Source organism: Amblyomma americanum, chromosome 1, assembly GCF_052857255.1.
Source record: "Amblyomma americanum isolate KBUSLIRL-KWMA chromosome 1, ASM5285725v1, whole genome shotgun sequence".
Taxonomy (NCBI): Eukaryota; Metazoa; Arthropoda; class Arachnida; order Ixodida; family Ixodidae; genus Amblyomma; species Amblyomma americanum.
In genome coordinates this window covers 167,075,553-167,090,928 of record NC_135497.1, presented here as the reverse complement: position 1 = coordinate 167,090,928, position 15,376 = coordinate 167,075,553, and the positions used below count along the sequence as shown (strand labels likewise).

Below are 15,376 nucleotides of genomic sequence, written 5' to 3'. Positions count from 1 at the left end.
GAATGTCGGTATTTGGATTGCAGTCTCTACCAGAGATACCAAATTGGCTGGATGTTTTGGTAAATAAAGTTCACCAGAAGTCCCACTATTAATGCTTAAATTATACTGTTAGCAGTGAAAACAAATAGACTTCTTACATACGGCCAATTCAGTCATGGTTACTTTCAACAAGAAAAAATGTTCCCTTCAATACTTCCTGCTTGCACTGACACTATTATTATGGCAACCCAACCAGGAGACCACACGAGGCTTACGAACCTCAAAACAGAGACGCTATATTCATAAAAAGAGCCACCTTATTGCTCAAACCTTCCAGCTGCGACAAAATGAGACAAAGCATAAGCATCACCCACAACCACTGAGTTCCAAATGCAACGTGCAGTGCACAAATGACAACAAATTCACAGTCAGGTGACTGGCTGGCATTTCCATGTACGCAATGCTGCTGAATGCTATCAGCTCAAGCTACACATATGGCCGGCATGCAATTCTTTAAACCTAGGGTTTGTGTCAAACGCAAACTCAAACCCAAAGCATGCTTTGTGTTTGACACATGTGTGAGAGTAATACCCCTATCACACAGGCAAGCGAAGTGTCAATTCCAATGAGTGGCACTCGTCTTTTGTATCATCCGTGCCGTACCACACGATGAGTGACAGTCAGTGCAGAATGCACTCAGCATGAAGCGAGTCTGGCAGACTCACTACACTTTACTGGCAGACGAAGTGAGTAGCCTCGGCAGCAGTGTTTCAAAAACAGAACAACGTTATAGAAAGAAAACCATTTTGTAAAATGCAACTAATTTTTTTACTCCCTTGTCACATCTGAACTTATTTTACGCCAACTTCGAGATATACATTATAAAAATTACAGCAAAAACTCTTGTTCTCAACTGCAATGTTTGTCAAGGCTGCGGCATGCAGACAGTAGTTGCACAGTAGTAGTACAGTAAAAGCTTGTTAATTCGAACTCGAAGGGGACCGGAAAATTGTTTGAATTAAGTGAAGTTCGAATCATCGAATGGGCGCTAGAATGAGCGGTTATAGCGCACCACCGCGTGGGCAGAACCCAAAGCACTCACATCTAGACTCGTTACCGCGAGCTAGGCACTACTACATGTTTGTGGCGGGCATATTCTGAGAATTAAATTTATCCGGTCTTAATGGCAAATGAAATGAATCGATCGGCCAGTTATGCACCAGAAACAAGTACTGGAATGCATTCGTGTGAGCAGCGAGCTTTAGTGCTGGAATATATGACGCTATTTATGCTCCAAAACGTGTATTTATGGGGTAGGGTTGTCAAAATTAAAAGTAATCGGTGAAGTGCATTTGCTTGCGTTTCTTCTGCCGAGACTCCATCTGCATCATCTGCAGCTTGCCCAAAGCTCCTGCGCAACGTCAGAGTTCTCACTGAGAGAGAAGTGGCGTGCTGCAACATCGAGCGCTGACGCTACTTGATGTGGCGCTTGGCGGTGGCATAGTCTCGTCACCGCCGTCGGGCTCATCACTGTCGGCTGTTCTCACCGCACGTGAGCCCTGCGACGTCTGCTGGGAGCATGCAGCCTCAATTATATCGGTGTCACTAAAAAGGGCTCCAACGTCTCCACGCTGCTGTCCATCTAGCTGGCGCTCGCAGCACCAACAAAAGCTGTCATCGCCCGAGCCGCCATTGTCGCCATACTACGTTGTTTACACTACGTGATCACGACCCAGCAACCACGGCACAACGAAAACCTGGAACGGCTCACGCCAAAGCATCAGTGGCACGGGCGAGTGCTCCAGCAGCGAAAACCTGCTACGGCACGCACCGGATCGCGGGCTCCGTGGGACTCGTGCACTCGGCTTCTTTTTCTTTTCCATTGTTTTACATCACTGGTAAATTTGAAGCGTGTTTTACTCGCTATGGGTCAACTTCTATCTACGAGGAGCGGTGTCAGCCAGTGGCTCCTAGTTCGAATTAACCATAGCGGATGCCGACTTGTTCGAATTATCGGGAGTTTCACCCCTTTGAAATACATAGGGCTGTGCCGGGACCCGGGCATCAGTTCGAATCAACAATAAGTTCGAATTAACCGACTTCGAATTAACGAGCTTTTTAGTGTAGTAGTAGTTTTGGCAGAGTCCAGTCCAGGCAGTGTGTGCGCGTCTAGGCAATGTATCTGGGCAATGCATCTTCAAACCATCTCTAATTTCTTTCGAAGGCCCACCGCTTTCTCTGTATTGTGGACAAACTGCCAGCAGTGAAAGCGATACAGGAGGCATTCGGATTCCAGCTGCTGCTCGAGGTCCCGCATTGTGCTCGCCTGCTTGTCAGTGGCTAACTGCAGTTCCCTGTCTTGAGAACGATGCTGCGCTCGAATACATATAAATGTCACCACGATATTCTTCCACTCTAATTCCCTAAGCTGCGCGGAAACATTGTTGATGTGCGATGCCATGAAGCTTCAGCTATCCCCGTTGGGATCTGCTTCTGGCTTGTCGCGTCTTGCGATGGCTTTTTGTAATCGCCAAAATAGCACCAAGATGTTTGATATTCATTGAAGAGTAGGCTGCATAATTTAAAACCACAGAAAACTGTATAGTAAAGCGTTGAGGCACAAAAACTAATATTTTCTGTGCCTTACTTGAATAGCAATCATAACCATCACTTCCAAATTACACTTTCAGCATGCATTAAAAGTGACATTTCATAAGGTCAAGTGCACTCAATGAAAGTGTCGCTAAATTTGCACATCTAACGGGTACGATACACTACTTCTTCGAGTATCTTGTTTTAAATAACTCTAGTGCTGATCAAATCTTGGCAAGCAGGGCAGCCAGACTGCAGAATGCCTGGAACGTACCTTGAGAGGAGCCATGCAAAGCATTGCGACCAGGAGTCCCGAGACTGTTGTGGGTCTGTTCGTACTCAAGGACTTCCTTGTAGATCAATTCTGCAGCGAAATCAGAGCAATACAAAACATTACTTCAACATTTGATTTGAGTACATTACACACCAAGTTACCAAAACTGCATGTTAATTAGCTAAAAAGAAAGCCTGCTCACTATTAAACATGGAACAAAAAATCCCTCAGCACTTTGTAACAGCTGTCAAGGTCATAAGCAATCAATAACATGATGACAGCACATTGTGGGTTTTGCAGTTTTCTACTGCAAGGCACCACAAGTGCACTTGCTTCTGGCACCCTGACATTAATGGTTATGGATGCATGATACCGTATTTACTCGCATAGTGCTTGAACCCCCTACAGTGGCGATCAAAAATTGGGAAAAAATTTTTCCGCGCATAATCATCGCACCCCCAAATTACTGCCACGAGTCGTCTGCTTGTCGTAGCAAGCGCCATCTATTGACCGCGGCCACAACTAATTGCCATGGCTGGGCGCGCGCGCTACTAGGCGGCGGTACTGTGCTATCATCCTCGTACCGCGGAGGGGGAAAGTGACACCACCGCTGCCACCGCGCACCACCGCTACGCCATTTTGCAAAGGTGTCTCCAGCTCTCCAGTGTCTCGTAGGCCTCGTTTGCTTTGTTTGCGTGTGGCACCGTGCCAACCGTGCTCTTTGTGCCGCTTCGCTATGGGGTGCGACGCAAGCTAGACAGCTGCTTTTAAGCTAAAAGCTAATGAGTACGCGTTAGAACATGGCAACTGCGCCGCCAGCAGACACTTCGGCGTCAACGAGTTTAGCGTCCGGTATTGAAGACGGCAGCACGACCAACTCAAGACGACCGGTAAGACGTGCCGGGCCTTCCACGAACCGAAGAGTGGGAAATTTCCTGCCGTCAAAACATCTTTGTTGGATTATATCAAGGCTCGACGAGCGGATGGGTGTGCAGTGTCGATTGAATTGATACGGAACCAGGCGCTCGTAATCACAAGAAAGGAGGGCATCCCGGTTCAAGACTTCCTCGCTAGTAATGGGTGGGCCACACGATTTATGCGGCGCAATGGCCTCTCGCTCAGGAGGCAAACGATGCTTTGCCAGTGCATGCCCGCAGTCCATGAAGAAAAAATCGTCGGCTCCCATTGATTCATCATCAGGATCCGGCATGAGAAAAACTTCTTGCTCTCCCAGATAAAGAACGCGGACCAAACTCTGCTGAATTTCGACATGCCCAGCAGCAGGACAGTAGAACAGACAGGCGCTTGGACTATGCACATCAGGACTACAGGTGCCGAAAAACAGAGGTGCACGGTCATGCTAGGCGTGATGGCGGACAGGCGGAAGCTCCCACCGTACGTACGTCATTTTCAAGCCGAAGACCCTCCCGAAAGGAAAGCTCCCCCCTGGTGTACATGTGTGCGTCTAAGAAAAGGGGTGGATGACCGCAGACCTTATGATAGACTGGATTGAGACTGTGTGGGGGCAGCGACCGGAAGCGCTTCTTTTTCCGTCGCTCCTCTTGGTTGACAGCTTTCGGGGCTATCTTCAAGAGTCGGTTCGGGCGAAGTTGAGGTGACTGCGCACGGACCTGGCTGTTATACCCGGCGGCCTCACATCAATGCTACAGCCTTTTGACGTATCTTTGAACAAGCCATTTAAAAATAACGTCCGGAGGCTGTACGCAGAATGGATGGCCGAAGGTCAACATGCTCTGACGCCGGGCGGCAAGATCAGAAGACCGTCCGTGGAGCTGCTGTGCATCTGGGTATCGGAGGCATGGAGGATGATCGATGCAGACATGGTGGTCAGAAGCTTAAAAAAAAAAACGGGAATTTCGAACGCCCTGGATGCAACTGAGGACCACCTGGGGTGGGACGACGATGAAGCATGAGAAGCTGAAGAAACCGATGCCGCAGCAACCACAGATTCCAGTGTCAACACGGACTCTGACCATGACTCTGATCAAGAGTAGAATTGCCTGCAGGACGTTATACGATGCAATGCGAGTAGTGACGGAGAGGTTGCGTGTGCCAAATAAAGTGCTTTAGCAGCTTGAGCTTATGTTGACCCTGTACTTTCATAACGAAGGTAAGTTTTGCTTGACAGTAATGTTTTCATTATATTTACAATAGCGGACCTGACAGTCCCGATCTCACACCCATTCAACTTTGCATTTAACACTCCGAAGCATTTGCTTGAAAATTTTCCCCGCATAACTATGATACCCCCAAACTTCGCGTTGATTTTCAGGGAAAAAAAGTGCAAGGATTACGCGAGTAAATACGGTAGTAAAGAATTTCAACAATGCAGGTGGCACTGTAGTGTCAATGGTTCCCCTGAGCATATGCCTGCCCATTTCATGTTGCAGCACTAGTTGCAATGGTTTTGACTGTTCTTAGTAGGACACACATGAAAAACACTGCATCACAAAACATGTGTGCAGGAAATTCAAAAGCATTGTCCTTAAAAGGTCCCTGAAACAGTACAAGACTGGGCCGGATGATTTAGGCCCGGATGCAACTACTCAAAGAATATTTCCTCAGAACAGTTTCTCCTGTGTGTGCTGTATTAAGGGCATTTAAACAATTCAAATTTACCTTCTCATGTCACAGCTTTAGGCCTCATATTGCACACCCCTGCAGCTGCAGCTTTTCTGAAGGCACAAATCAGGTAACAGTAGGTACAAACCAGGTTTTTCAAGAAAATGTTTGAGAATTCAAGTTTCTTTCAGGTTATTTTCAAAAGCAGCAACAAATAACGATACAGTAAAAGGCATTAGTTTAAACTGCACAGAGACACAAACACAGTTCAAAATACAGTGGAACCCTGCTATAGTAAACTCAGATAAAGTAAAGTGAAACTGTGGTCCCATTTCGCTTTCCATAGACTATTGTACATTTTTTTTTGTTTATAGCAAAGACATCGTTAATAAAGAAAGAGTTATACGCCCTGTGCCCCATATGCAGATGTGCCAAAGGAAGCCTCCTAGTGGTGCCTACTGGAAACAAGGCCGGTTCGTTCTCCCCGCTGTTTCTCTATCCCAAGGCATATGATCTGCTGATTGTGTGGACGCGCACTGACTATTTTTGCGGTGACAGCGACCAAAAAATAATTACACTGTTTAATACCCATGCGCCTATCATCGCTGCTATATGGGCTGATCTAGCGGCATGCAAGCGATATACTTACCACGGACTAAAGTCACAAAGCCCAGCTACGACATGGAGCTGATCATGAGTCCATCGCCTTTTTTGTTGTTTGCATTTAGTGCCTTCGTCCACGCGTTGCATTTGAAAAGGAATCCAGCCCATCTAATTTGTTTTCCTGGAGCGCATATGATACCTGCCTCGGTTGCCTGATCGAGCGAACAGTGTCAAAAAGTGCTCAACACAAGGCAGGCTTGTGGCAAACACACAGAATAAAAATCATCGATGATTTTCGCCATCTATGACAAATTAGACAAGGCAGTGGCACACTGTTGAGCTATAGGAGCAGCTTCTGTTGCTGACAGCATGACTAATGCTAAAAAGCAGCCTTCGTCGCATGCGATTACTTTCCCACGCGCTGTCCCGTCGTACATACTGGATACTCCATCTGCAGCCACAACATACGTAGTGTAAAATGCATTCAACTCGATTGCGGTGTAGTAAACCCCAACCTTTAAATGGCAACTGAAGCTAGTTCTGTTGTACTGTTGTAAGAGGTACCATTACGGCCCCTCAGGTTCTATCGCCCAGCGTTCACCCTAACGCCGAAAGAGGCCCCACTCATCTTGCTTTTATGCAATGCCTCAATGTGCATAGTAAATATCAAAAGCCAAGCTTGGCCTTAACATAAAAGAAACACCTTTCTATGAAGTTATCACTGTCGATGTAGACCTCTTAAACATGCACGTAAAACACATTTGTTATTCAAGGCAGTGCATCAGGGTTAGCAAGTTTAGATAAACCTAAACATTATGAGTTTTTTTATTGCTAGGTGCCTTTATGATCACGTCACTGCAAGACATGAAGAGGAGGCCGCAGCAAACACATCAAATGCTGCCTATTAAGCAAACTTCATACAAAAAGATCCTTGATCAAGCAGCACAGAAGCTGGCAAGAACCTGCTGCGGGGATGAACCTGCTGCGAAGGTCCTTGGTATTTATAAGGAAGCCTCCCTAGAGAGTTTTCTTTGGCGAGCAGTGGAGCAAACCATTTTGTTATGCCCAGCTGCTCAAACTGTTCCAACCTGTGCCAGTTGCTGCAGTGCTCCCGTTCATTGCGGCATCCAGAAAACCCACAAAAATGCGTTCCCAGAGTTTATACAGCTATCTGAAAATCCTATCCCATAGTAGTTGATTTTTCGTGGTTCAGACATTATGTGAGGCAAGAGCTCAAATTTATCGCAATTTACTACGAGGATAGAGGCATCAGCAGCCCTGACAGCATTTAGCATCACAGACGACATCACGGCACACGTGCAGTCTAAGATATCTCAGAGCCACAGACATGTAACAGTGCAAAAATCGCAAACTGAACATTCTGAGGCAAATGCATACCGAAAATGATAAAATGATGCTCTTTGAGATGGCTTTACCACCAGATTCATGAGCTGCGAGAAGAAGCCACCTTTTTTAAGGCCTAGGGGCCGTGAGAGAAAGTGCGTGGGGCGCACGGGAAAAAAAATTACGGAGGGCACTTAAGACTGCTTATGTGCTGTGAATACGAAAGCACGCACGCGGGGTGTTTGGCTGTGGCGGTGGTGTACCACTCTAATGCAGAGGCCTGCGAAGCTGATCTGTTCACATCACCCAAATGGAAGTTGAAGACTACATACCCAAACCCAGCGCGAGAGACTGGCAGTTTGCATGCCAGGTGTTGTGCTGCGGTGATGATGCAGTGCTCTAATGAAGTGACCAGTGTAGCTAATCTGTTCACGCCGATCTGGGTTCAAAACCCACTTCGAATGAAACAGTGTTAAGAAATTTAATTTTTCTTTCCTTCCTGATGAGGTCACGCGAGTTTTCGCACCGTCTGGCGTGGACAACAACATCGGATTTCCCGTCGCATGAGCCATATAATGATTCTGAAATTAAAAGTAATGCTAGCTCTGAACGTACGAAAAGGCGGCACAGGTCACTGAGAAAGGAAATGCAGTAAGAGTGCAGTGAGGATTAGAAAAGAAAAGAAAATAGCGAGCGTGAGCAGCACTGGACAGCACGCAGCACGAGGCAGCAGCGGCAAGATGAAGATGCACGGCAGCACTGATTCGACGGTTTTGCCGTGCTCAATTCTGCCGTGCCCATTTCTTAACTACTGAATTTTGAACAATACTAAGGCCGTGGAAGACAACGCCGCATCACGGCAAGCTTTGATTTTCATATGGAATCAAACCCTTGTTATATTTGTAGCCTCACTGTATTAATGTAAATGCCGTACTTCCACAAGACTCAAGACGAAATCAAAAACGCGATAACATAAAATTTGATAACTGAAAACAAATAATTATCACATAAAGGGATGATATGAACAAGATGGAGGCAGCATCCTCAGAGCCGTGCCATCTAACAATTGATATAGTAAAGACATTGATACAGCAAAGATCTTTGCTGGTCCGAGTGACTGTACTATAGAGGGGTTCTACAGTAACCGAAGTTCGAACTAACAATGCAGCGCACTGCGGCCAGGATGCAGTTGGGTAGTGAGATTACAGTCGAGCCCACTCATAACGAACATAAGCGTCACGCGACGTCCGTTCGTTATATCCCGAAGTTCGTAGTAAGTGGACCACAGCTTTAAAGACAGTTACTTGTCAAAACAGAAAATTTTTTCTTTGCGAAAAAGTCCGTGATGGACGTCTTGTTTCTGCAGCACAGATCCGATGAGGGAGGTTTCAAGTTTATTTAAAGCAGAAGCGTGCTATCGCCGAGGCCCTTGGCATAGACAAGTTGTCTGAGGCTCTCTATGTAGCAAATTGCTAGAGGCGCGCTTATGGGTGCTGGTTCCGAAGTTTCATCCTCATCAGATTCCTCCGTGTCACTCTCGTCCCGCACTTCAGAAACGATGTCCTCGTCCGTGCATGGTTCCGCGGCATCGGCGTCATCATCGACAGAAATAAAATCATTCCAGCCAATGTCATGACCTCCCCATGTCAGAGTCTACGACGTGCTGCCATAAATCACCGCCGGGCTGGTCATCTTCCGAAGCATCACGCTCGGCATCGGACACCGTGTCGACGAAGCCGGCCTTGCGGAAGCAGTACCGCACGCCAGTGGCCGTCACCTTCGCCCTGGCCGCTTTCATCACCTCTACCGCTGATTACAATGGCAAATGAGCACGGTGTTCCCGTCCGCTATCCTGAATTACAACCAGGGCCCCGAGATTTGAACGAAGCCAACGAAATGCCCGCACCGCAACATGATAAACAACAAGACTGACAAAAGCGCGCGACGGGGTAGACATGCAACGTGCACAGGCGGCAATCAAGCCAATCAAGCTAAAGATACAGACGCACAGCGCCAGCGGAGAGACCAATGAGGGGCGCCCGTGAGCGTCAGTGCAGCCACCTCTTGGCTCCCACGGAAAGCCTGCTTCACAAAGCGTGGCCTCCGCGATCAGCACCGGCGGCGGCGCGGTTGAACGCGGAGGCCACGCACGGATTTGCAAGAGAGTAAGGAGAGGGGAGCGAAGTTGCGAGGAGGGGCGGGGAAGGTGCGTCGGTGCAGAGAGGGTAGTTCGCTTCAGAGCGGTACGAAACAGGGCGGGCAGTTTGCCTGGGATGAGGCTCACGGAAACATGTCGCGCGACGGGCGCAGAAAGGGGTCGGAGTCAGGTTATCTCGCATCGCGGCGCCGGGTTTACGCCATCCGTTCGCTGTAACCGATCAGCAGGGCTTAATGACGTCCGTTATACGTGTGATTTTGTGCCATTGAAACAATGTATATTTTGACGGTCGCGTAGGTCTCGTTCGTTATAAGCGAAAGTTCGCCTTAAGTGGGGCCGTTATATGTGGGCTCGACTGTACCTTATTTTATTGTTCTAAAAAATTACGTGATCACCTGCTTTTTTTCCCGGATGGCAATCGACAACACCTCCTGTTCTTAAGCCCGAGCATAGCAGAAGGCCTCCTCTTCGTATTCAACACTGAGGATAATAATAATAATAATTGGTTTTTTTGGGGAAAGGAAATGGCGCAGTATCTGTCACATATATCTTTGGACACCTGAACCGCGCCGTAAGGGAAGGGATATAGGAGGGAGTGAAAGAAGAAGGGAAGAATAGGTGCCGTAGTGGAGGGCTCCGGAATAATTTCGACCACCTGGGGATCTTTAACGTGCACTGACATCGCACAGCACACGGGCCCCTTAGCGTTTTTCCTCCATAAAAACGCAGCCGCCGCGGTCGGGTTCGAACCCGGGAACTCCGGATCAGTAGTCGTGCGCCCTAACCACACTGAGGAACTGGCAGACGGCATTCAGCGCGTCCTAACCTGAGCAGCGGGGGGCCCACACCAGAGTCACCGAGGATGTACAACCGCCCTGCAACTGCCCTTTTCGACCAAAACAGTCATGTAACCTCCACGACTCGCAAGTGTGAATTTGCGAGTTGTGGAGGTTGCGCGAACATTTAGGTCGAAAAGTGAAAGTTGCAAGGACGGTTGCAGGTTGCCCGACTTTCCAGCCTTCTAACCCCAAGTAACAAACCGTAAATCAATGAGCATGCTTCCTTGTTTTCTGCCAATGTTTTGCTTCAAAAACATACCGGCATCAAATGCATGCTTGGTTTCAATATTCTCTTGAAGTGTTTTGGCTCAGAAATTACCGCAGATGGACATTTCTAAGTCACTACACTGCGGCACACTGCACAGGCTTAACTTGGGATGAAAGCTGCAACCAATCGCACAGAACGTAACGCAGAGGGCAACGAAAAACCAAGACACACAGCAAACATGAACAAAAGCTGCAATTGCTTCGTTTTGCACCTGTCGCACTTTCATCCACAACCATGGTTTCCAAAAGACAGGAATGCGTCTGATTCACTGTATTTCGGCACTGGTCACATCATCCATTGCTCAACAAAAAAGCTAACACAGCCATCTACTGAAGCCCTTGGAATCAGCAACAATAAGAAAAAGTCAAGTACGAATCGCGAAGGTTACACAGCTAGCTAGAAACTATGCCGCTGTTAAGAGAGCCTCTCTAGCCTTACAAGCCACATCTCCAAAGAAGTGACTCAGCCTCATGGGGTGTGTTGCTTGGTTAGCCTCATACACAGGCAGCTCAAGTGCAATGGCATGTAGTTTGAATTATTGTTGGCAGAACCAATTTGAATTAATGGGCTGCTTTTACATATGCTTCCAGGGAGCATGAACAGACAGCGTCACACATTCTGAATTATCCATTATCCCATTCAAATTAACAAGCTCTCACTGTATATTGGCACACATGTCGCTGCGAAACGTACAATAGTAAATTTTGGCCCATTGCAATTTCTCATGCAAAACATGTAAGTGGTAAGCTGGTAAGGGCTTTTCACCAAATAAGAACTTTTTTTTTCACTCATTAAAATAATTTTGTTGCGTATACTGCGATCCCCATGAGCAGATTTTGCAGTCTGTGCTAGACTTGTTCACCTTCATGCCTACCCTTGGAAACCATTCTTGACTGAAATTTTGCCTTCTTTAAACTTGACTGCAGGTGTATGAAAGAAAAAACAGATCGAAAGCAAAGAAAGCGCAGAGGAATGTCGTACTTTTTATGGTGGGAATGATTAGAGAGGGGAGTTACCATATTTATGGGCATATCTTACGCCCTCGTAATGCAAGTAAAAATATGCGAGTAAAAAAAATTTTTTACTCGCATATTTTACACACCGTACTCTGCTAGACCACTATCATGCACGCGGGCTCTATCCTATGGCTCTACCCAGTAGCATTTGGCTATTACGCGTGTTTGTTCGGGAGGCTTTTTGAATCTTTTGTGCACTGGGCGTTCATGGTGGCGTCGGGGACCGCTGTTACAATCGCGGCGGCACCAGCGGCATTGCAACTCGGAACGGCCGGCAGCGTTACCAGGGAGGATCGGCAGCTGATAGAAGAGCCGACACTGCTGTTTGTTTGGCTGATGCATGTGACTCGACTGCCGGCTACACTTTTCTTGGTGGCTCTGACGGCTTGTGTTTGTTTGTTCGGTCGTGTCTTGCGATGGGATATCACAACTATACGGAAAGTTTCAAACTGCTTGTCAGTGCCTTATCACGGCGCGGAGCAGCGAAGCCTGCGAGAATAACCACGTGCGCACAAGTTTGCCCATAGAAAACAATCGCTGTGTCGGCGAACTTGTGCGCACCTGGCTATTCTCGCTGGCTTCGCCGCTGACAAGCAGTTTGGTCGACGCTCGCGCAGTACTGTTAAAGAATTGTGTGGTGTGATAATTGATTTATTGATTTGCGGTTGCTTTCCCGGACGAAGTTACAAAAGCAAACTTACGGAATCCAGAACTACCGAACAATTCGCTGGGCCACAAGCGATGACGTTATTTTATCGTCTTATTGAGTATTGAGCTTCGGGCATGCACCTTCATGCCATTCCGCAAAGGCGGGGGCGGCGCGGCCTTTCATTTAGAGTGAACTTCTTTTTCGGGGGGCGGCCAGCGTGGGGTGCGGGTCCGGGTGCTGACGTATACGTAGCAACATACACTATACCTACCGTATAAACGCGTGTAAGGGCCGCACCCGTGTAAGGGCCGCACCCCGTATTCCCAAAGGAAATATTTGAAAAAAAAAAAAAAAAAATCCGTGTAAGGGCCGTACCCAAACTTTCCAGGAAACCCGCAAGAATAGCCTTCGAAATACATGCGCACAGGAGCTTCGAGGTGCCGCCCATGGATGGCGCCCGAGGCCGCGGGTCATCACCATCATCTTTTCTTCTGCCGCGAGCTTCTGCTACTGTACTTCCGCTATCCGTATCGGAATCGGTATCGCCAGGTCTAACTTTGTTCTGTTCTGGCTGTCAAAGCATGCGTTTTTTGGTGGTTGCGTTAGCATGGTCGCTCGGCATAGTTGTTGCTCTCGTGCGCTGTCGTTCTTCACTTTTTCATGAACTGCCTCCGAGCATTGTCACTGTTGCACGATGGGCAAGCACCTCAACAGCTACACGGCGGGCTTTAAACTGAAAGTAGTGGAGTTCGCTCTCGAACACGGCAAGCGTGCCACGGGCAGAAAATTTGACGTGGACGAGAAGTGTGTCCGACGGTGGTGCGGACAAAGGGATGCGTTGAAGAATACCAGCTCCAAAAAGCGCGCTTTCCGAGGCAAGCCATGCAAATTTCCTGAGCTAGAAGAAGAGCTGCTATGCTATTCAATGGAAGTGCGGAACAACGGCTACGCGTTGACAACGGACATGCTGCGCGTGAGGGCACAAGCCTTGGCGCGTGCTAAAAGCATACCGCACGAGGACTTCAAGGCTAGTGCCAGCTGGGTACGAAGATTTCTGAAGAGGAAGGGCCTATCATTTCGGCGAAGGACCACGCTGTGCCAGCGGCTGCCCCCCGACTACACCGACAAGGTGCTCAGCTTTCAGAAGTATGTCATCGGTCTGCGTCGTGAGCACAACTATATATTTTCGCAGATAGCGAACGCCGACCAGACCCCCGTGTGGTTCGACTGTCCCGAGAGCTACACAGTTGAACTGAAAGGAAAGAAGAGTGTTTTCGTGCGGACAACCGGCGCAGAGCGCCAACAGTGTACCGTTATGCTGTGCGTCACCGCGGACTGGCGGAAGCTGCCCCCCTATGTCATCCTGAAAGAAAAACGATTCCTAAAGGCGTTTTCCGCAAGGAAATTGTAGTTCATGCCCAAGAAAAGGGCTGGATGGACGATGAGCTTGTGCTCGACTGGGTAAAAAGCTTTTGGGAGAAGCGCCCAGGCGCCATGCTGGCCCGACGATCGCTCCTCGTCTTGGACAGCTTCCGCGGTCCCTTGACGGGTAGGGTTAAGGAACGCCTGCGCAGTATCCGCACAGACATGGCCGTGATACCGGGCGGCCTCACCGGCATGCTGCAACCCCTGGATGTAAGCGTCAATCGGCCTTTTAAGGTTGAATTTCGAAGGCAGTATTCGGAATGGACGGCCAACGGCAATCACGACGAGAACGACAGGGCGGCTTAAGAGGGCACCGCTCGCGACTGTGCTTGGTTGGATTTTGTCCGCGTGGAATTCCGTGTCGACCGACATTGTAACCCGGAGTTTCAAAGTGACCGGAATTTCAAACAGTTTAGACGGGACCGAAGACGACTTTCTGCGGGCTGAACATTTACCTGAACACAGCACCAGCTCGGAGTCTGAAGACTCCGTGGAGTGATGCCTGAACGGTAAATAAATGCCGCGCATTCCAGATTGATTTGCTTTCACTTGAAAAAAAAAAAAATTTTTTTCGAAAATCGCGTGTATGGGCCGCACCTCGAAATTTGCCCCCCGAATCTGGGAAATAAAGTGCGGCCATTACACACGTTTATACGGTATATTGCGCATTATGATCTTTGTGGAGTTTTTTTAAGTCGCACTCGCGAAATCCCCGCATAATTTGCAACCCCCCCCCCCCCCCCCCCCCCCCCCCCCTCTTGAAGCCATAATTTCTGAATAAAGAGTGTGCAAATTATGTGCGTAAATACGGTAGTTATCTTCTGTGTCACATGATTACGTAACTAATTTCCCACTTTAAACACCACCACCATAAACAAAAGAAAGACAATCCACTATGCTTTTCTTGGTTACAGTGAGTGCTGGCATCAATCGTACATGACAAGCATCTACTACAGATTTGAGCAGCATCCTCAGCAGTTGCTTCGCTTCAATTTGCTACGCAAAAAGGAGGACGAGAGCACTCACCTTTCCACTGCTCTACGGTGTGCTCACGCTCATCTACAGAATGGTCATATGAAGCAGGTGCGGGCTGTAAATCACACAAATAAAAGAAAGTTACAGAACAGTAGCCCCTACTCAAGCTGCACAAAAACATGGTTGAAAGCAAAAACAGTAGTTAATATTATGAGCAATACAGCAAACATGCTTTACCAAGGACATAATCTGCCTTTGATGCTGAAATTTTTTTTTTATGTTTTAACCTCTGTTTTCCAGTAATAAATCTGTACCTTTTCTCACCTTGCACACATAAGCCATCTATGTCATTACTTAGCTTGGAGGGACAGGTACAGCTTTTGGTTTTTTTTATGGTATATGGGGGTTTAACGTCCCAAAGCGACTCACGCTATGAGGGAAGCCGTAGTGAAGGGCTCTGGGAATTTCGACCACCTGGGGTTCTTTAACATGCACCAACATCGCACAGTACATGGGCCTCTAGAATTTTGCCTCGATCAAATTTGACCACCGCAGCCAGGATCGAACCCACATATTTCGGGTCAGCAGCCAAGCGCCATAACCACTGAGCCACTGGGGCGGCTCGATAAAGCTTTTGTGAAAAGTAAAGAGCGAAAGGGTTTTTGCTTCTA

General features: G+C 48.0%; 1 protein-coding gene across 1 annotated transcript in view; it reads right to left on the bottom strand.

The window, feature by feature from the left end:
* The window catches only part of bsk (mitogen-activated protein kinase dJNK), a 68,045-nt gene that overhangs the window by 3,109 nt on the left and 49,560 nt on the right, over positions 1-15,376 (bottom strand). Inside the window, exons 10-11 of the mRNA XM_077647648.1 lie at positions 14,757-14,820; positions 2,846-2,935 (exon numbers count right to left, since the gene is read on the bottom strand). Coding sequence (XP_077503774.1) covers positions 2,846-2,935; positions 14,757-14,820 — 154 coding nt within the window. The remainder of the gene's footprint in view (positions 1-2,845; positions 2,936-14,756; positions 14,821-15,376) is intronic.